This window comes from Gekko japonicus, unplaced genomic scaffold (genome assembly GCF_001447785.1).
Source record: "Gekko japonicus isolate JY-2015 unplaced genomic scaffold, Gekko_japonicus_V1.1 scaffold199, whole genome shotgun sequence".
NCBI lineage: Eukaryota > Metazoa > Chordata > Lepidosauria > Squamata > Gekkonidae > Gekko > Gekko japonicus.
In genome coordinates, this window is record NW_015168657.1 from 658435 (window position 1) to 679396 (window position 20962).

Here is a 20962-nt window from a genome sequence, read left to right on the forward strand (position 1 = left end):
AGCCATTATGGCTGTTCGCTATAGATGTTACTACAGGTGCTGTTACTCCCTGCGCCACCTTCTTTTGCTTGATATACTTAGAGTACGACCGATATGTCACTTCGATCTCTGCATTCGCTTCTGCCGGTGAACTGCCGAGCGATAAGACGATTAGCTCAGCTGCCACATCCTTCAAAATTTCTCCTGGCGTTTCATTCACCCCTTGGAATCTAAGAGTTTTGTTCGATTTTTCCATTTGTAGGTTCAATAGCTTCCTTTCGTGCAGATCCTGCTTTTGTTCCATCAAACCAACTTTTTTCTTCAACTTTTTAGTGTCGTGGGCTGTTTCTTTGAGCTTTTCATCCGTTTGAATCGATTTCTTCAAAAGCTCGGTGATCTGTTGCTGCTGTTTTGCCATGCTTTGATTCGATGCAGCCATTAACTGGTTAAGACCATCGAGCCTTTCATTTAAGGGCCGGAGTAGCTCTGATAGTGTGGAGAAGACATCTCCTTCGTCTACCCTCGGACTCTGAGAACCACGCCCTGTTTTTGTTCCTCTCCCTCGGACGCCGGCCATTTTCTGCTTTGTTTACACTAAAGAGTGCTTTTTTCACACTTCTTCAGCAAATGTAAAACTTATCCGTAAATGCAGTTAAGTCTCTAGCACACTTGAGTGCTTTCTGTTCTCCTCCCCCCCGTCTCTTTTAGAACGCAGTTCCGTTTGTTTGTGTCTGGGATTTCTCCCGACGCCGTTGAAGGTAGGGGGGGGAATCAGAACTCACTTTTAAAAGTTTCTCGCTCGTCTCGACTCATTGACGGTCTGATCACAGACACCTTTTGTTCACGCTTCATTCGCTGACCTTCTTGCCTGTTCCGATCGGCATTCAGCTATGCTCGGCAAGAGCCGAACCTCTCAGGGGGTGGACCGATTGGGGCAAGAAAGAGCGCCTCAATTCTCCGGCTTCGAGCCATCGAAGAGGTCGCCCTCCAAGCGCCCCCGGCTTGGAGCCTCCTTACTGAGACTCACCTGGGGGTGCCACTTGAGGTGGCACCTCTCCAACACCCCTGGAGCGCAGAATGCCTCCCCTGTTCAGGAGAGAGCCTCCGCCATTGCTGAAGCCACAGACTGTGGTACATTTCAATATACATTATGGTGGCCCTATCGGTGTCTGCGAAGCCATGCCACCAGACTGCCTGTAGGCCAAGTAATTTATGCACAGGATTCCCTAATTTTCATATGTCAAATTTTGGCAGACATGTTTACATGCAGTAATTCTTTAGATGAAGAGACTGTAGATTCCCTTTGGATACCAAATAATATTTGATGGTCTCTTTACAACTGTTCTTGCAACATAACCCACCTCTCTGTTAATATGTATCTCATTAGATGCTTGGGGGGGGGGGAACAGTGGGAGGGTTTCTAGTGTCCTGGCCCCACTGCTGGACCTCCTGATAGCACCTGGTATTTTTGGCCACTGTGTGACAGAGTGTTGGGCCACTGGCCTGATCCAACATTGGCTTCTCTTACGTTCTTATGTTCTCTTACTCCTTCTATGAGAAAACTATGCTTTCAAGCTCCCCCAAAACTATTATCTTATGGTTACCTAGTATGCTTCATAACTGAAGGGCCAGCTTATATTTGACAGAGACCTGTAAGTTTCCACCAGTGCTTTATGGGGAATGTGAAGCTTTAGGGAAAAGCAACCCATCAAAAATTTAGACATGTACCTGGTCCACAGCACACATCTCTCATCTTTATGTTTCATGCATTCTCTTGATGAACATTGGTATGTACCCTGTAATCATGTTTGTGCCATAACTGGCTCTGAAGAGTGCACTGAACCAGTTTTCTTGTAGCTAAAACCCATCACTTCAGCCACAGGTTAACACTGATGCTTGGGCTTCTCTACATTTCTAGGATATAGTTAAGGGCCCTGTGCATATACTCATACACTTTTCATTGATTGCACCAAAACATGCTTGCTAGCCTGTTTCACTGCTTAAAACCTCTGACGGAAACAAGAGTTTTAATGACAGTTTAGCAAAATTTGACCTAAAAGAGAAACAACACATCTTATAAAATGCACTTTTTACATTAACTTTGAAAGGTGTTTCCAGAGTTTAGACAGGGCATTAAATTAGTGGTGTTTTACTTCAGTGCTATTATAATTAAGTGCCTGTCAGCATTTCCAATGTAAGAACTATTTTTGGAATTTAATTTGGCCATTAAATTCTGTTCCAGGGTGAATTTTTATAGACAGTGTTTTAGTATCAAACCATGTTTGAAATGAAATGACTGCTTTTAGCTCTCAAGCAAGAAAGAGTAAATGAGTATATTTACCAGTGTGAAACACTCTTAAATCTTTGTATCCTAAATGGTTTTCGCCATTTCTGTAATAAAATTGAATCTTACCAAATGGCAACTATTTGAATGTAGAATTTTATGCTGGAGATTACTTACTCAGTTTTAGAATCATTTTCATTAGCCTATGAATGCCCGGGCATGGTGAGTACTGATATTAGTTACAATTTGTCAACTGCAGCATGTGGCATGAAACAACAATGCCAAGTGTTACTAAAATTGCAGTGTAATATACCTAACAAAGCAAAAGGCTACAGATGCAGCTTGGTATCAAAGTATCTCATCAAAAGTGAAAAGTATACCTTGCAAAAAAGTAATACTGAATTGCCTACCCATGCAGAAAATACCCTAGCTGCAGAGAACTTAACTTTGGATATTTCCTTATTGCTTCTCAGAAACAGATGTTCAGTAGGTAAGAAATAGTACAGTCAGTTAAGCCCCAACATTTCTGACTACTTCTGCCTCTCAGAGGCACTCTAAGTGGTGGCTATGTGGAGACTCAGAATGGCAGGGACACAATCAAGGGGTACCTCAATTTTCAGATTCCCAAATTCCCTTCTTTGAGCAGGCTTATGACTTCTGCACCAAGATCTAATTGTATAGCTTCAGAAGTGCATCTGTACAAGAGTGACCACTGATCTTGTCGTCACATTGACTTCTTGTATCAGTTGGCAGAGTCAGGCAAAGCTCCAGTATAGAAAAGATGAGGAGAATTAGAGTACTGAATGCACAACTCCTCCAAAATCATTAAAGACACATTCAGGCTGCTTTGGTCTTACTCAAAGAATTAAAACTTTGCCTTTAATATTAATTAAAATCAAGCCTTCTGCTCCATGGTAATCTACATTATTTTCACACATAATATATCCTAAGTTTAATTTCTGGCATCTTCAGGTTAAATAAATAATTGGAGGTGGCATGGCTGAGAGACTTTGACATCTACACTCAGTGCTGGACCAGATTGGACAATGGTCTGACCCAGTGCAAGGCATCTCTGTATATATTTAAAGAAACTTGAAGTCATAGCAAAACCATGTCCTAGACATGCAAGTCTGAAAGTTCTGGAAGGTCACCTAGTTGTAAGTCACATCAGTAAAGCCCTAACAATTTACCCTGTGTTAAAAGAACACAGCATATCTGCAATTCAAAGATATACCATGGCACCAGTAAGAAGCAGGAAAGACCAGGATACATTATTTTACTTGCTAATTTCCTTGGTGGCCCTGTTGGCTCAAGAAAGGAAGGGTACAAATTCTGCAATTAATTATTAATTAAAATAATTGACTCTTTAGGATAGATTTAGTAAACATTCTAAACGACTAAAGCTAATAAATTATGCTTTCATAGGAACCTTCAGCCAATCAGTCCCATGCAAGTAATTATTTTATTTTATTTTTAAAACATGTCTTCCTCAGAAGAAACATGCTCAGAATCGTAGTTACCTGATGCACTGGAAATTTTCTGATCTCTAACCATAAAGCACTATTTTTTTTTCTGTGGCACTGTGTTACAAAATAATAATTAACATTTGTCATTTCAAAATGGGGTCTGACTTACCCACTGTATGTAGTTTCTGCTGATTTTCATTTTCGGAGTTATCCTTTTGCTCTTGTGCTTCCTCACTTTCACTATCTAAGTTAGTTTCAGTTTCCACAACTCCAGACAGGAATATGGCTGAGGTATTTGACTGCACTGTAAGTTTTCCAAAAGCTTCTGGTCAGTTATGCACTTAAAGGATGTTGAGAGCACACACCACCAGTCCCCTCAGATAACCTTGCTTCCATTTTAGACATGATCACACTTTCTTCCTCGCATTCTAGAGTGAATCTGATTTTTGTGGTATGACATACAACTTTTTACATTGTGTCTTCATATTAATTACTTCCCCTCCACAGACACACCTTAAACAACTCTTTGTTGAGTGACCATCATTAAAGAGATTTGGTTCTCCACTCCTCTAAAAATTCCTTAAAAGATAGGATGACCATTCTGAAGTGTTAGTAATTAATTAAATTAGGATTGTAAGAACTATTTCATAAAATATTTTAATGCTTTGTTTTTAGTCTCATTTCCCCCCTTAATGAACCAAAGGTAGTTCAAAGATAGCACATCACTAAATACAATAATGATACAATAGACTAATGATCTGGCCTCTGTTAGCTGCCCTGAGCCCACTGGGGAGGGCGGGATATAAGTGTGAAAATAAAAAAATTAAAAAATAAATATTATCATTAAAAAACAAGCAGCCCCTAGTGAAAACAGCATGATAGCAAATCATAAATTCCCTAGACCTTTTATAACACCAAAAGCATGGCAGAATTATAATTTCAAAAAACCTTTATCTTGTTTTGAAAAAAAGGAAGTACCTGGATGAGAGTACTGAAAAGGAGATATGTTACTGCAGAGAAGGCCATACTCTGGTAACAATCAGCCAGAACAGAACAGAAGATACACAGAACGGGCACATCTAAAGATCTTAATGGGACTCTAAAGAGACCTTTAGAGATCTAAAGACAAGCTATTATTTTATATATAGCCATATTACATGAAACTGTACTACACTAGAGACCCTCAGGGCCCTCAGAAACTAACAGGTAACCAGTGGTCGGATCTGAACTGATAAAAATATGCAGTAAATTGCCAGATTATGGATGGTAATATACTCTTGAGGCCTCAGAAGCGTATGGTTAACTCTGATGCACGTTTATGATGTTCCAAATAGATTATGTTTCTATGAATAAGGAAGGTATTTTGTAATTTTCAACCACTTCAGGTCATAAAACAGTACATAAATACTGCAAATATTTGCATAATACAAATAAATAAGTATCCTGAATTAACTGGCTGTACTGCAGGGGTCCCCAATGTGGATGGGGCCACATACGGCTTCTGACTGGCCACTAGTGAACTGATTGACTATGCAGAGTAACAGTCACAATTGCCACCACAGTATTGGTTTTATTCTCTTTCACTCCTTTTCCCCCAGTGTATTTTTTAAATGACCCTTCTTCTCCCCTGCATTTGGGCTGCCTCTGTGTGGTTGGCTCTGCCTTCCGCAGTAGCCATTTTATAGTTGCACTGATCACCCTGTGTCAGAATTCCAAAGGTGCTCATGGGCTGAAAAAGACTGGGGACCCCTGCTCTACAGGATTATCCAAACTGGAATACAAAAGTGTTCTTGTGAGACTGCTGCTATGGAACATTTAGCAAAGAAAACAAAAGAAAAAAAAATCAGGTGTTCAGTAAAATCAGTTCAGAATATTTGCCATGGTTAATACAGAGAGAGGAAGAAAAGATTTACCTCTGTTTAAACCTCTTTCTGAAAGGGAATCAGTACAACAGTGTTTCTTTCGAAGCAATGTAAGGTATACACTTGGTCCTGTATTACGCAATGCCTCCACAACTTCTTGGTTGGTATGATTCTGAATGTTAATCCCATCAACCTAACATAAATAGATAACTAGTCAATTTTTTACATTGTAATCCATAACACAAATTTGATTAAATGGATGAGAATGGTAATATGTATTGCTTATTAACATGCAATTATATACACAAAGAAACACCAACACCAACAAATCTTTGCTGTCCAAATGAAATGGGACTGACTTTGTATGACCAGTCAGTACGAAACATCACCACTTAAGCAAAAGAAGGGCTCAGTCATGAAAAGTCAATCGAGACTAACCAGCCATAAATCTAGATTCAGCTCTAGACGGGGGGGGGGGGGGGGTGTCCTCATGTGCTGATACATGGGATACTTACAAAAAAGAGTTCAGGAATTCTAATCAAAGTTCAGAGACTTTTCATAAATGTGAATTTATAGTTAGTTTTCACAAGTGCCATAAGGTAACTGCTTTTCTATGACTGCCATCTTATTCAAGCAAAAGCTACATGTGAACAAAGCATGGATTGGTCATATAGTGTGTGGCTTTCCCATTACACTGGAAGTCTGCTGGGCAGGCAGGATCTAATCATGGTATGATAGCTGCCATGCAGCTCTGTGTGAAGGGCAACTTAAAATAATCTCCATTACCAGTAACATTTTGCAATGCGTGATGTAATAGGAAGATGTACTTACAGCAATAATGAGGAAGATATACTTACAGCAATAATTTTGTCATGGACTTTTATTTGACCACTGTGTTCTGCAGCACTGCCAGGTATTATATTTTTGACAAAAATCCCAGAAGATTCCACTGAAGGAGGGAAAGAAGGATAAGAGGGAGAGAGGGAGAGGGAGAGAGGGGGGGGGGAGAGAGAGACTATTAATCATTTTGCAGAGATGCCAGAGGGGCAGCCTTTTGAGAAACAGTTTGTAGGAAAAACAAAGAATACTCTGGCTCAGGAAGGTTTATGTCACCATACAATATTGTTAGGCTATTCTGTACTACACTGCAGGTTAGAGGGAGATGATTGGATGAAGAACCTTCTGAAGTTTTTACTACAAGCCATCACCTGGCTGAGAGAGAAAACTAGTTTCAATGTTTCTAGACCAGGGGATTGTATGTACCACAGTTTTTACTTTTAAAAAACCCTCCCCCACTATCTATGCCACTGCACAATTACACCCATTACTTCTAATTTAACTATAGAATTTAACTAAAATTACATTTGGGTAATTTAGATCCTACTTAGAATGAATAGCAGAACATTAAATACTCTGAATCCAGTGTATTGTGGGAATCTCAGTGACTCTCTAACAAGGTAAAAAGCCTAATTTAACAAGGGAATAGATAGCTATTCTCTTCTTGCAGTAGTTGAGTTATTTACCACACCCTACATTTTGATTCAAACCTATAAAAGGTTTTACATGGCAAGAAAAGGACATGAGTGAAGTATGAAGGGTCTTGTAGTCAGAGACGCCTGCAATGCACATCTGCAGCTCTGTGCTATATACAATTTCATATTTTCTTACATTAAACTGTAGTAATTGCAGATCACATCTCATTGTGTTTTTAAAACAAACTACATTTGATTAATAAAGTGCAACTATCAGCAGGCTAAACAAACAAAGCAGTTTGACCATTCAGCCAGGTGTTCACCTGCTGATGGGTCCTGGAGGTCTCCCACTATTACACCTGATTTCCAGACCAGAGTGATCAGTTCCTAGGGAGAAAATGGCTGCTGTTGAGTATAGGCTCTATGGCACTGTATTCCACTGAGGTCCCTCCTGTCCCCAAACTCTGCCCTCCACTCCCCAAATCTACATGGATTTCCCAACCCAGAGCTGGCAACCCTACTAACTGGACATGTACTTTGTATCTGTCAACTGTGATTTCTTAGTTTCAAGGGGTTCCTGGACTTTAAATTACAACAGGGCTCTCGGTTAATTTTGTTCTGTGTCTTGAAAGGCCATTTACAAGAAAAACTATGCAGTCTTTTATCTAGAGATGCAAAGACCTGAAAAAATGGGGGGGAGGAAATTGAGAAAATGTTGAAGACATATTTTCAATTTTTCCTGTTGTGAAACTAGAAATTTTGGGGAACACTGAAATGAAACCAAAGAAATATTTTCTCTATTGAATTAGTCTTGCTTTAAGACAAGGATTTATTCACTCAAAATCTATAGTATGAAAATTTTTACATAAGACAGTCTACACTAGTTTCTTAAACTGGAGTCCAGGAAACCCTGAGAAGCCTGCAAGTGGATCTACAAATCCTTTGTAAGGGAAAATGACAAGTCTTTTTCATAATCCAGCTAACATGAAAACAGAGCATTTTTTATGTTGTCGAAGGCATTCTTTGTTTTCTAAAACAATGGGCAGGGACTCTCCACTGGAGGGAAAGGAGGCTGACCTGGTTTTCCCCCTTTCAAAGGGTGAGCAGCTGAGGGAGTGACTGGCATCCACAGTTCCCTACATTCCAGATTACCTCAGAGCCAGAAAATACACTGGTTGCTAAAATCTATTAGGAACTGGGATTAGCTGTGATTTTAGGGACACTTAAAGGCTGAAAGTCACCAAAGAAATCCTAACACAATCTTCACAATTATTTCAGATTTAAAACTGAATTTGTTTTCTTTCTTATTTCTAGTACAAAGGGTTTCAGTACAGAAACAGAGAGGTCACTATGCATCCACTGACAACGGTGAGTTTCAACAGAATAATGGAAGTTCTAATTGACATCGGTCTTTCTTCTATTTCCATGAACCGCTCTGAACATTTTTTCCAGGTTCCTCACCTGCCTCATTAGCTGGCCTCTATCTAGCCATTATTTTTTAAATATTTTTTTTATTTCATGAATATAAGACAAACAATAACAAACATACATAAATACACATTGGGGGAATTCTAGCCATTATTAACCAGTAAGGAACTTGTTATCTGTAGTTCAAAGTCCCTTCCAATCAAGAGATGAGACTCTAGAATTAACTACTGAGGCCTGACCTTATACACCGTGTATGAACAATTAGTATTTCTTTGTTTGAACTTTTTTTAAAAATATAGCCGATAAGGGTCTCCTAGTATTGTTTTGAGGACACTACATTTATTTTCTCTCTGTCTCTCTAGTACTGGGTGCATTTGCAATTTTGCTTGTAGAAAATGAAGGCATTTATACTTTTAAATTTCATAAATATGCCAAATTGTACAAATGTATATTCAAGCTAAGTTATAAATGATGTATTCTGTTTTACTAATACAGTAAAATAAGTTTAGCTTGATCAAGTATTTCACATAATTTATTCCCCCCCCAAAAAATTTCCTTGTTCTGGGGGGAAACCTGTTTCCCTCCCTGGTTTCAAAATTTCTGGAATTTTTACATTTCTGATTCTATCACAATGCTTTCAGCTCAGATCACAGGTGTTTAAAACCAGAAGAGGATGTTTATCTTGTTTTGAAGGAAACTAGGTGGACCAGCCATGAATTTTGGCTGAAAGAAAGGAGTTTTGTTTCAATTTAGTTCTCTGTCTCTAAACATGACATATTAGCTTCATAGCCTCTTTTACTATTTAAAATTACAGTAAGCTTAAAGCTCACCTTTGTCAGAAACTCCTGTATAGCCAACAATTGTTATACCCAGGCTTTGTCCATCCTTTTTCACCAGCTGAACCTCCTGAATTTCGTTTTCCTGCAAAATAAACCATTTACCTTTATGCTCAATAACATAAACATTAGTAAAAAGTTTCTGAAAAGGACTCCCATAATTCATTCCCAGCTAACTGGATACTTCTTCACACTAAATATCCAAGAATAAGTATTTTTATTTTAACCTTAGCCCACTGAAAGTTTGCCATTTCTGTAGTTTTAGTGCCTTTGACACTAACTATTATTGGCAAGTATAGCGGGTTAACTTGGAAAGTAAAGAACTGAATCTGTTCAAGTATTACACTGGGTTTGAACGATATAGCCTACATTTTTAACATGGTAAACTCACAGGAAGGGAATTTCATATCCATGGTTCCCATGCAAAGTTTAAGTGCAACATGCAAATTCTTTAGGCCTTGCAGGAAGGCACACATGAGTTAACCCATGGTATTGTAAAATAAGAGATAAATAGCAGAGACTAGTGCTGTTACATAATGTTAATGAGTCTCAATGTAAATGAACCCTGAGCTACACAGCACAATATGATATATATCAGAAGGAAAAAGAAAGAAGGTTATGCTTCTTGAGAGTTTAGAATAAAACGATGATGTAGTTAAATATCCCTGAGCTAATAAAACTGGAAGTGGCTAATCTGCCACTAGAAAAAGTGATCATGATGGCTGTTTCACTGCATAGCTAGCTAGGGTACAGATTAACCTTAGACTCCAAAAGGCTTAGGGGATTTAAGTATCATGAAGCCACACAGAAGAGATAAAACCAACAGGTAGCTTCACTGGTGACACAGTCTGGCCAAAGTGTTGCCACAGCCTTTTAAAACTCTCTTTAAAATCTACTGTGGTGACAAAGCCTTTGGAGTTCAGGTCTATCACCCATTGTTGAATATTAGTCATCAACATGGTAGATGCCTGAGAATATGATACACTCAAACCAGTCAGGCCAAAAAGAATAGTGCAATGGCCTTGAACAACCAACAGCCACAAAGGTCCCATAGAACACTTGACACTGGTACTTCAGCTCCACAAATAACTTGTAATCGCATCTGATTGCACTGGTAATCAGTACGTTTGCAGTGAAAGAAGCAGTCTCTCCTTTCCCTTATATGGAAAAATCTGCTGGTAAATCTCTGATGAGATGTTGGAGAACTTTGCTCCAGATTCATCTTACAGGAACACCACAGATAGTAACTACTATTGTTAATTTCTTCAGGCTAGTGGAATACCACACATCTGGCTGAATGTGTTGGACAATATTACTATGTTATCACATGAGGCACATACAGAATATACAGTATAGCTGCTTTGTGCCCCCCCACCCAAAGTGACTTCCTTTCTGCTGATAGCAGACTAAGATTTCTGGTCAACTGAACCTCAGAGCAAGTGGACTCCTTTCCAAACACACTTCATGGGTGCACGCTGCTTCTCTTAGCACCCAGTGCTTCCTTTTTGTGCACTTTGGAATGTGAAGCACCTATGTAGTTCTTCATTGTGAAGGCTTCGGGTAAAAAATCATGCCACATCTCCTCTAGGTTTGGGAAACTGCAAGAGTCAAACTTAAGTGGAAGTAGAAACTGCTCTGGCTAAAAGGCGTGGTAAGTCAGGAGGGACAATACACTATAGGCACTACCTGCCTTATACATACATGGAATACATATACACAAATATATATTGCTTCTACCACAAAATTTTAGCTGTAATTGAAGAGGAAAAAAGAGGCCACTGAAAATATTCCGTACCTACATTGAAAAAGCACAGTAGCAACAGATGGAGCACAAGCACAGCTTTGCTTACATCCCAAGACCTCCTGCATACTTTGGGTAGCAGTTGCTGGTTTTAATTACTCAAAACTGAGAAAAGCTTTTTTTACACAGACATCTGAATATGGCCACAATTGAATTTGTAAAAGCAAGATTTTACCAGCAAATATTAATGTAGACTACAAAGACATCAGAACTTTATCATCTACTTCAAATATTTAGACAGGAAAAACAAGCCAGTATCAGGTTCTTAACCTACTGAAGGCTTAATTTCTAACATTTTTTTTTAAAAAAATTGTAGAATATTTTTATTTGGGTTACCTTTGGAGCTTGAAATTATGCAATTCTGGTGGTGCAGTGGTAATAGTACTTAAGATTTATTCTATTTTAACAAATACCTAAACGTAAGTACAATCATCAGATTAGACCTTTCCCCACAAAGACTGGGAAAACTGTGGGGATCAATTAAGTGACTACACCCACTCCACCCACATGCAGTCACAAAGATGAGGTAGCCAGGCCTGGAACAGCAATGGAAAATGAAGAGATCAGATGTAAGAAATGAAGAATCTTTCAGCGTGGGATACAGGAGACTAAAAAGGAATATGACTCTTTGTAGTGCACTGATTACAGAAAGGGTAAGATATCTTTTGGATTGGACGTTTTATTGAGATTTGAGGAACCAAAAACTGTGTAATCATGCAATCCACATGGAATCTACAGTTGTCATGTGCTTGGAATTTAATTAACAATATAATTAACTAGCATTATGATACTCACTGTGTCCTGAAAAGGGGTCAACATTCCAACAGGCTGAGCCAAAGGGGTTGGTGGCGTCACACTTATTTCACACATTGGATCTCTTGCAACAACCATCCTAACATAGTTCCCACAGTTCCTCAACACTTGAGCAACCTGCTCACTGCTCATTCCTTGTACATTAGTGCCTCCAATTTCCAAGATGTGATCACCAGTTCTGAGCCTCCCATCCTTCAAGTAAGAAATATAGTTTTCCCAAGTTAAAATTAGTAACTGAAACAAAATAATATATTGCCAGACTATAACGATATATTTTTCCTGCTTTCACAAGGCACCCACTCCATGCAAAATGCCATCAAATTAATCAGTGTAGCAACATAAGTTATTTTGAAAAATACCAAATATTAAGTACCATGTTTCTTTAAAATGATTAAAATTTAACCATACAAGCCATCAGGCACTTTTACTCAGGAGGTCTCAATTATTTCATAAGAAAAAAAAAAGAGTCACATTGTTTTTAGTAGGAAACTATTGCAACACACACCTTTAGCCTTGAGACTTCTTATAAAAACGGTGCTATTGAACAGAACAGCAACTATGTGGATTTTAATGTAGTGCTACTGAAAAAGTCTCATGCTGCTCACACACGGGGGAGGGCGGGGTATACATTTGATAAATAAATAAATAAATAAATACACTGCACTGTATAGTCATTTGCTTTTAAGTTGCTCTGCAGACTTTCACCAAAATATGATTAGAAACAGGATCTCACTTGGCAACAGAGTTAAAAGAGTGAGTTTTAATCCACCACTGTAGCAGGAGTGTAAAATGATGGACATGCATGGAAATTGTTAAAAATGGAAATAGAGATTTTTGATAGGAAAGCTTAGAGATCTTTTGCTTAGCGCTGAATGATAATCGAATGTATTGTTATTGATAGAAGTTTGAAAGATTAAGCGTTTAAAGACAAGTTAGCAGGTTCTGCTCTATTTTATAAATAAACTCAAGGCAGACACACAGAGAATGCTGTCTGATAAACACAAGGGCAGCCGCGGCTGAGTATGGGGCAAGGCCAGAACTGGACAGCTTGGTATAGCCATGATTATTTCTCACATTTTGATGATGGAGATGGCAGGACAGAAAGCTCTTCACAACCCAACCACTGCCTGAAATTGGCATGATGGAGTAAGAGCCATTTACTTCCTAACAGCAGCAGAGACACTAAGACACTAAGAAGTGGAAAGATGTGGGTATAACTAATCTCCCACCTTCTTCCCCCAAAACCTTTCTTCATTGCTGCCATGATCTGATGAGAGAGGCAAGACCAGGCCTGAAGAGTCATGCTTCTAATTGGTTCTTTGGTAGTACTTCCAAAATGCAAAATGCCCTTCACTGTAAACAATATTCTATATATATTCATATCATCAAAATTTGAGTACAAATGACATAGTATGCAGTTACAAGTTTTTATATATGTGTGTATGTGTGTTTAACAAAATGTGTGTATATTTCCACACATACTCCTTTCATCAACAAGTTTAACATACACTATGTTCTGAACTATTTCCTTATGCACTTTTTTTGCATACACATTATTTTCATAATTATTTCCACATACAGATGTGCTGGGCACTTAAAGCCAAAAGCTAGAACCCTGAGTAATACATTGGCTATTCAGACATGGTGATGCTCCTCAAATCATTCCCTCCGCCATTATTCTTAGAAGACAATGCTGTAGTTTAATAGTTGTAACATATCCACCAGTCATGGAGAAAACAGAATAAGAATTGACATAGTGCAACATTTTTACCTTATCTGCCAATCCACCAGGAACAATAGTCCGTACCACTACACCAATTGATTTCCCGCCTACAATTCCAAAACCTAATCCCGAGCCGTCATTAACAAGTTCAACATCTTCAATATGACCCCATTTGATCTGAAAAATAATATAACATGAAATGCTTTTTCACAATGATTTTTCTTCACAATACTTTTATGTGTTCCAAGAACTAACAATTTATTCATTTACTCATTTAATTCTATTTGTATCCCACCCTCCCCACAAGTGAGCTCAGGGTGGGTTCCATCATAAAATTCACAATACAACAAACTGACAGTTAAACCTATCTAAAAACAATATTCAATAAAAGACTGGTGTCTCAACAGATTTCAGTAAGAAGCAGTTTGTTCCCAGGTCTGAGGGGAGGCCAATAGCAGGTGACCACCCGCTGCTTTTTCCCCCCTTTTGAACGATGGTGCTGGAGAAGACTCTTGAGAGTTCCTTGGACTGCAAGAAGGTCAAACCAGTCAATCCTAAAAGAAATCAACCCTGACTGTTCCCTGGAAGGCCAGATAATGAAACTGAAGCTCAAATACTTTGGCTCCCAAATGAGAAGGGAGCACTCACTGGAGAAGACCCTGATGCTGGGAAAGATTGAAGGTCAAAGAAGATGGGGACGGCAAAGGATGAGATGGTTAGACAGTGTCATAGATGCAATGAACATGAAGTTGAGCCAACTTCAGAGAACAGCGGAAGACAGGAGGGCCTGGCGGGATCTGGTCCATGGGGGTCGCAAAGAGTCTGACTCGGCTGTGTGACTGAACAACAACAAAACCCGCTGCCTCAACTGAAAGCCTGGAGGAAGAGCTCTGTCTTGCAGGCCCTGCAGAACTGTAATAGGTCCCACAGGGCCCTGGTTTCTAATAGCTCATTCCATCAGGTAGGAGCCAGGGCTAAAAAGCCCTGGCCCTCGTTGAGGCAAGTAGGACATCCCTGGGGCCAGGAACCACCAGGAGGTATTGATTAATAGATCATAAGTTCCTGAGGGGTTCATATGGGGAGAGGCGATCCCGAAGGTATGCTGGCCCCTGGCCATGTAGGGATTTAAAGGTAAGTACCAGCCCCTTGAACTGGATCCAGGACACAATAGGCAGCCAGCGCAGTTCTGGAGAAGGATCAAAGATAGCCCCACGGAGAGAGAGTTACAATAATCCAGCCTGGAAGTGACCACTGCATGGGTCACTGTAGCTAGTTCACATGGGCTGAGATATGGGACCAACTACTTGATCCACCTCAGGTGGAAAAAGGCACACCTAGCAGTGGCGGTGATCTGGGCCACCATAGTCAGTGAGGCATCCAGGACCACCCCCAGACTCTTTACCCTTGCTCCAATGGTGCCCATCAAAAGATGGAAGCCTAATTCCCAATCCCAGTCCTCCGCGACTCAGGTGCAGGACCTCTGTCTTTGATGGATTCAGTTTCAGTCTGCTCTGTTGCAACCATCCAGCAACAGAGTTCGGGTGGCCATCCATCAGTAGGTAGAGCTGGGTGTCATCCACATATTCGTGACAACCCAGCCCATACCTCCAGAGAATCTGGGTGAGGGGGCGCATATAGATATTAAATAATACTGGGAGAAGAATCACTCCGTGTGGCACACCACATTTTACTGGGTGTTGCTGAGATAATTCTCCCCTAAGCACCACCCTCTGTCCCCAACCTCAGAGAAAGGAGGCCAGCTATCACAAGGCAAGCCCCCGTAGCCTCATGTCAGTGAGGCGGTGGGTCAAGACGTCAGTCAACCATACTGAATGCCGCAGACAGTTCAAGGACTATCAGCACTGCTGATCCACCTCGATCCAGATGTCTCTGGATGTCATCCATCAAGGCAACCAACACTGTCTCCATCCCATGGGCAGGGTAAAAGCCAGACTGGAAGGGATCCAGTTTGTTAGCATTCTCCAAGAAAGCCTGGAGCTGTGTTGCCACTGCCCTCTCAATCACCTTACCCAGGAACAGCAAGTTGGATACTGGGCAGTTGTAGTAGAGGACCATAGGGTCCAAAGATCATTTTTAAAGAAGAGGGCGGACCACCGCCTCCTTCAAACCCTTTGGAAATGTCCCTGTTGATAGGGATAAGTTGATAATCTCCCTCAGGGGGATCTGCACTTCATTGCCACAGGCTTTAACCAGCCACAATGGGCTGGAATCGAGGGGGCATGTGGTGGGTTTTACAGCTGCAAGGATCTTGTCAACATCATCCTGGGAGAGCAGACTGAAGTGGTCTAAAACTGGACCTGAAGCCAGACAAAGGGCTTCCAGTTCTCTTATTGTATCAAGTGTGTCTGGAAGATCACGGTGGGGCAGCAAGATTTTATCTGCAAAATGGCACACAAATGCCTCATAGCCTATGTCCAATTCCCTAACATTTGGCATTCCCTGAGGCAAATTAGTTAAAGATCGAATTATTCTAAATAATTGGGCCGGGCAAGAGCTTGTAGACGCAATGGAGGCCGCATAGAAATCCTTCTTTGGCGACTTCACTGCTATCTCATAGGTTTTCATAAAGGATCTATATAATATTCTTGTTGCTTCGTTGTGGGCTCATTGCCACCCTCTCTCTAGCTGTCTAACTCCCACTTCATCTGCCTTAGCTCCTGAGAGTACCATGGAGCCAATTTGGTGTGACGGCGAAGAGGGTGCTAGAGAGTGACCTCATCAATGGCTTCAGAAAGGCAGCTCTGCCAGTCTTCCACTAGCTCATCCAATGGGCTGTCAAGGGGAATCAGATCCTGCAGAGCTTCCTGGAACCTACCATGGTCCATTAGGCTCCACGGGCGAGCATAAATTCACTCACCGCCTAAGCAAGGGTCACCAGCATTATGTCTACTTTACATAAAGCCATAGTGTTCATTATAACATACATCAAAACTCAAAAAGCCCCACCCACTGTCTAAAAAAACTTGTCAAGTTCCAGGAAAGATGCTGGAGAGGCATCATTGTGCTCACAGGCATCATGTTGGGGAACCCTGCATTACCAGAGGAAAACTTACTGGAAATACTGAATAAAATACTGCTGAAAATGCTACAATTTAACATTTTATTTATTAAATTTGTAGCCTGCACTTCTTCTGACAGACTCAGTAGCCTGGAAGCTTTAAGCCATGAAACATGGGCATAAAATCTTCTCCTAAAGACTACAATGAGAACAGCAGGAAGACCATAGTTTTCCCATTTCTGAAATATAAAATAAATAGCTATGACTATAAGATGTGCAGAGTTTAAAATAATCTTGAGTTTCAGATCAATAAAAATTAGACCAACACAGGCAGCCCTACTCAGAAAAATACAATGCATTTGGACAGCCCATGTTCCATTTCATTTACCCTTTGATTTTTCAGCACTGAGCTGCCATTTTAAAAAGCAACCACCATTACAGCAGTAAAAGTCAATGCACTGCGCGCTCTCTCTCTCTCTCTCTCTCTCTCTAACCTTTAAGATGGTGGCTAGGGTGTGAAGCTCTAGCACTGACTATTTAATGGCACAAAGTGACAAATAGGGTTTCTTCCCGGCTCACCCCTACAGATGAGAAGTTTAACAGCATAACAGTTTTGTTCATGGTTCTGCTACTGTTCTTTCTTCCAATATACTGAATGAACAGTATAATGTAAGTTTTACCAGACTAAATGAGAAATATCTCTCTCAGCTATTTAACTTGGTTGATTGGTGTCCTGCAAAAAAACAGCAAGAATGTACGCGAACTTTCTGAGACAAGTTTTCTGTGACTAAAAATATGTGCACTGAAAGATCTCTTCATGAAATTAATCATAAAAGAAGTTTTAAAACCATCTGTACAGAATGTGTGTGTTTTATTTTGTCAGGCTGTTCAGGACATATTCTGTAATGAAAAAGCAATTAAAATTTTAATTCTTTAAATTCACAGACCAATAACCAATATTGATTATCCTTTAAAAACTTCAAATTTGATGAACTTTAGTATAATAATAAAAAAGAATAAAATATCTAATCTAAGGCTGCTTCCAAGAATTCTTTTTCAACATATGATCAATTATTAAGCCAATGATTGTAGATCTAGCAATGGACTGATGAAGCAACTCCATGTATGAAATAAATCTTGTCCCCATCTCAGCTGCAAGATATGACTAATAAGCAAATAAGACAATCCACATATAACAATGATATATAAAACCAGTTATCAAATTATGAAGTTCAGCCAACATTTGTTTCATGAAACCCTATTTTGTTAGTTATAAGCAGTTTAGTACAGCAACAAAGCTGTAAGTACCATAAGGATATGATGGATGTGAAAAATAAGGCTACTGCTCCTAGTATCTGTTGTCCAATTACTGGTCATACCAAGCCATCAAAGGTGTGGCAAAAAAAAAAGAGGGAGGGAAGTGGAGAACGAATAAAAGGTTGATAATGTGATCCACCCAATCATAGGAAACAGAAAAGGGAAATACTTCCTGAAAGCTAAAGCCTGTAAGTCTGAGATGGGCACCAAGACGCACAGAATCCTTCATTCTCACATTAAGATTTGTAAAGTCCAGTACAGAATCTGTAGCCTCTCTTATAGGAAAATTTTGTTACTGAAAGATCTGGTCAAATCAGCAGAAACCAGCAGCCCTCAAACTGAGAAGCATCCTTCAAAATAAGGATATACGCAGTTATCACAGTATATCTGTTTAAAACAGGGGTGTCAAACCTACAGCCCAAAAGCCTACAGCCCTGCGGGGCTTCTATCCAGCCTGTGAGCAATTGGCTGTCTGCTGCATCCTCCTTTCTGTTTCTCGCATTGCAGCTCCTTTTCCCCAGTCTCTCTTATTTCCTGATTGGCGGAGGAGAGAGAGAAAGCCTTTCTTTGATTGGCTGAGCACCTTAATAACTAACAAAATTTGTGGCAGGATAGGAACTTTCGTGAGTCAGTGCTCACTTCTTCAGATACAGCTAGAATTTGAGTCCATCTGTTATTATATCTTGAATAGTGAAGTGATTTCAGACGCCAAATGACAAATAACAGGCATTGGTAATGAGAGAAGAAACCTAAATCTCAATTCAGACCAGGAGTTTGCATTGTCTTGAGCTTACCAGTTACAATTCAGCAGTCTCTCTTTCTAATCGCTCTTTGAAATTGCTTCGTAAGAGAACTGCTACTCTTAGGCCAGCAACTGAATGTCCTGGAAGGTTAAAATGTTCCCCCGCTGGTTTTTGAATGTTGTGGTTTCTAATAGCAGTAGAAAGAGTAAGAGTAAGAGTTTCTGTACCAAATTGAGACCTAGGTTTCCTGTCTCATTACCAGTGCTGATACCTCCACGCCTACTACCCCTCTGCATATCACACCTAATCCAATTACGCCTGCTATTGCTATTGCCATTCAGCATCTGGAATCATCTTTATAAAGTTTATATCTCCAGTACCTAGTGTTACACTTTATGGCACACATGGCCTGGCTCGACAAAGTAACATTTATGTCAGATCTGGCTCTTGTGACAAATGAGTTTGACATCTCTCTCCACATACACACATCTTGATTGTGCCACAATATATAACATCAAGCTCCCCTCATTTGATTCTGGGAGGGTTTTGTTTTGTTTTTTGCCGGTTTTGATTCCTATATACATGCTCCTTCGATCTAATCCCACAGCCAGCCACACAGGATAACCATCAGTTTTCTTCAGAAATGGGCATGCTTGCTACAATTATCAGAGCATAGAGAGAATTATAGAATAAAGACTAAGAACTGTATTTGAACTCAGCAACGATTAGCGGTTTACAGCATGTTTACAAGTCTATTATGCCTTACTGCAGATTACTTCAGAGGCACATGCCTGCTGCTTAAGAGTATCACAGCTTTATATATGAAATCCAGTGGCACCTTTAAAACCAACAAAGATTTATCCAATGTATGAGCTAAGACTCCACCTGGAACCCTCCTGATGGTCACAATACCACACCGGATCTTTAAACAGAATGCTTTTGCCACAGAGTAGAAACATCACATACAGCAGAATCTCAACCATGCTGAAAGGAATGCCATAGACAATCTCAGAAACAATCAGGATATTATAATTAAAGAAACGGAGGCCTCGGCCACAAGGGCAGGAAAATGCGGGGGGGGAGGCATGGCTGTTTGCCCCAGAGCAAACTAACGCGCGACTGCGCGATCAGGCGTCGGGTTGAGGATCCGTCGAGCTCCCGTGGTTAGGGGGGAGGAGCCGATCACACAACGCGGCAAAGAAGCGGAGCGGCGCGGCAAACGGGGTTTGGGGGTTTTTAAAAACTGAAATGTGCGCATGCTCCGTTGGGTGCTTGTGCGCATCCGTGGAGACTTGGGAAAAAAGAACCTTTTTGCGAGGGGACATGGGCGGGCGCCAGAACTACCACCGGAAACCCGATCAGACGCCCGCCCTTGCCCCGCGGTTTCCGGAAACTAGTACCTCCGAGGTACTAGTTTTTTACCCCGCCTCTTCGGCGGGAAGCCTCGGGTGTGCCATGGGAGCTCTATGCTTCCCAGATGTGGCGGTGAGATCACGCCCGGAAAATCTGCCTATCTTCCGTCTCTCTAGCGTGCCTAATGCTCCGTGTGACCGGGGCCAGACAAAGGTTTCCTTTATTATAGATCATTATAGATCAGACTACATCCAGGAGGCTCAAAGACAACTCTCAAATACTGCTTTTTACAAACAACTGGACTCAGGCCCCACACAAGAATACAAAAAAGAGCTATACAAGATTATAAAGAATTTACCACTGCACATTTGGGAACTAATCCTTTCAGATGCACCACCAGAACCTTGACCAGGTACCTTTTATCTTCTACCCAAAATATACAAACCAGGCAACCCAGGATGCCCCATTGTCCCAGGCATAGGCACTATCTCCATGGGGGTATCTGGATACATGGACTCTGTTCTAAGACCCTATACCATTAATGCTCCTAGTTATGTTCGCGAAACCACAGACTTTCTAAGGAAAATACAATCTTTGAACAACTTTCCAGAGAATACTATTTTAGCCACCATGGATGTGGAATCTCTGTATACCAACATCCCACACAAAGACAGATTACAAGCGATAAGGAATATGATTTCTGACAGCAACACAGCTAACTTTGCCACCAAACTGTGCCATTTTGTTCTCACCCATAAACGCTTCAGATTTGGTGACAACCTATTCCTCCAGATCAATGGTACAGCCATGGGCACCTGCATGGGCCCACAGTATGCTAACATCTTTATGGCTGACTTGGAGCAACG

The 20962-nt window shown here is 40.5% G+C and overlaps 1 protein-coding gene across 1 annotated transcript in view; it reads right to left on the bottom strand.

Moving 5' to 3' along the window:
- INADL (InaD-like (Drosophila)) overlaps window positions 1–20962 on the bottom strand; it is a 250101-nt gene that overhangs the window by 223117 nt on the left and 6022 nt on the right. The window contains exons 6-11 of the mRNA XM_015415230.1: window positions 13713–13841; window positions 11924–12133; window positions 9322–9412; window positions 6449–6540; window positions 5643–5784; window positions 3899–4033 (exon numbers count right to left, since the gene is read on the bottom strand). Of these exons, the coding sequence (XP_015270716.1) occupies window positions 3899–4033; window positions 5643–5784; window positions 6449–6540; window positions 9322–9412; window positions 11924–12133; window positions 13713–13841 (799 nt within the window). The remainder of the gene's footprint in view (window positions 1–3898; window positions 4034–5642; window positions 5785–6448; window positions 6541–9321; window positions 9413–11923; window positions 12134–13712; window positions 13842–20962) is intronic.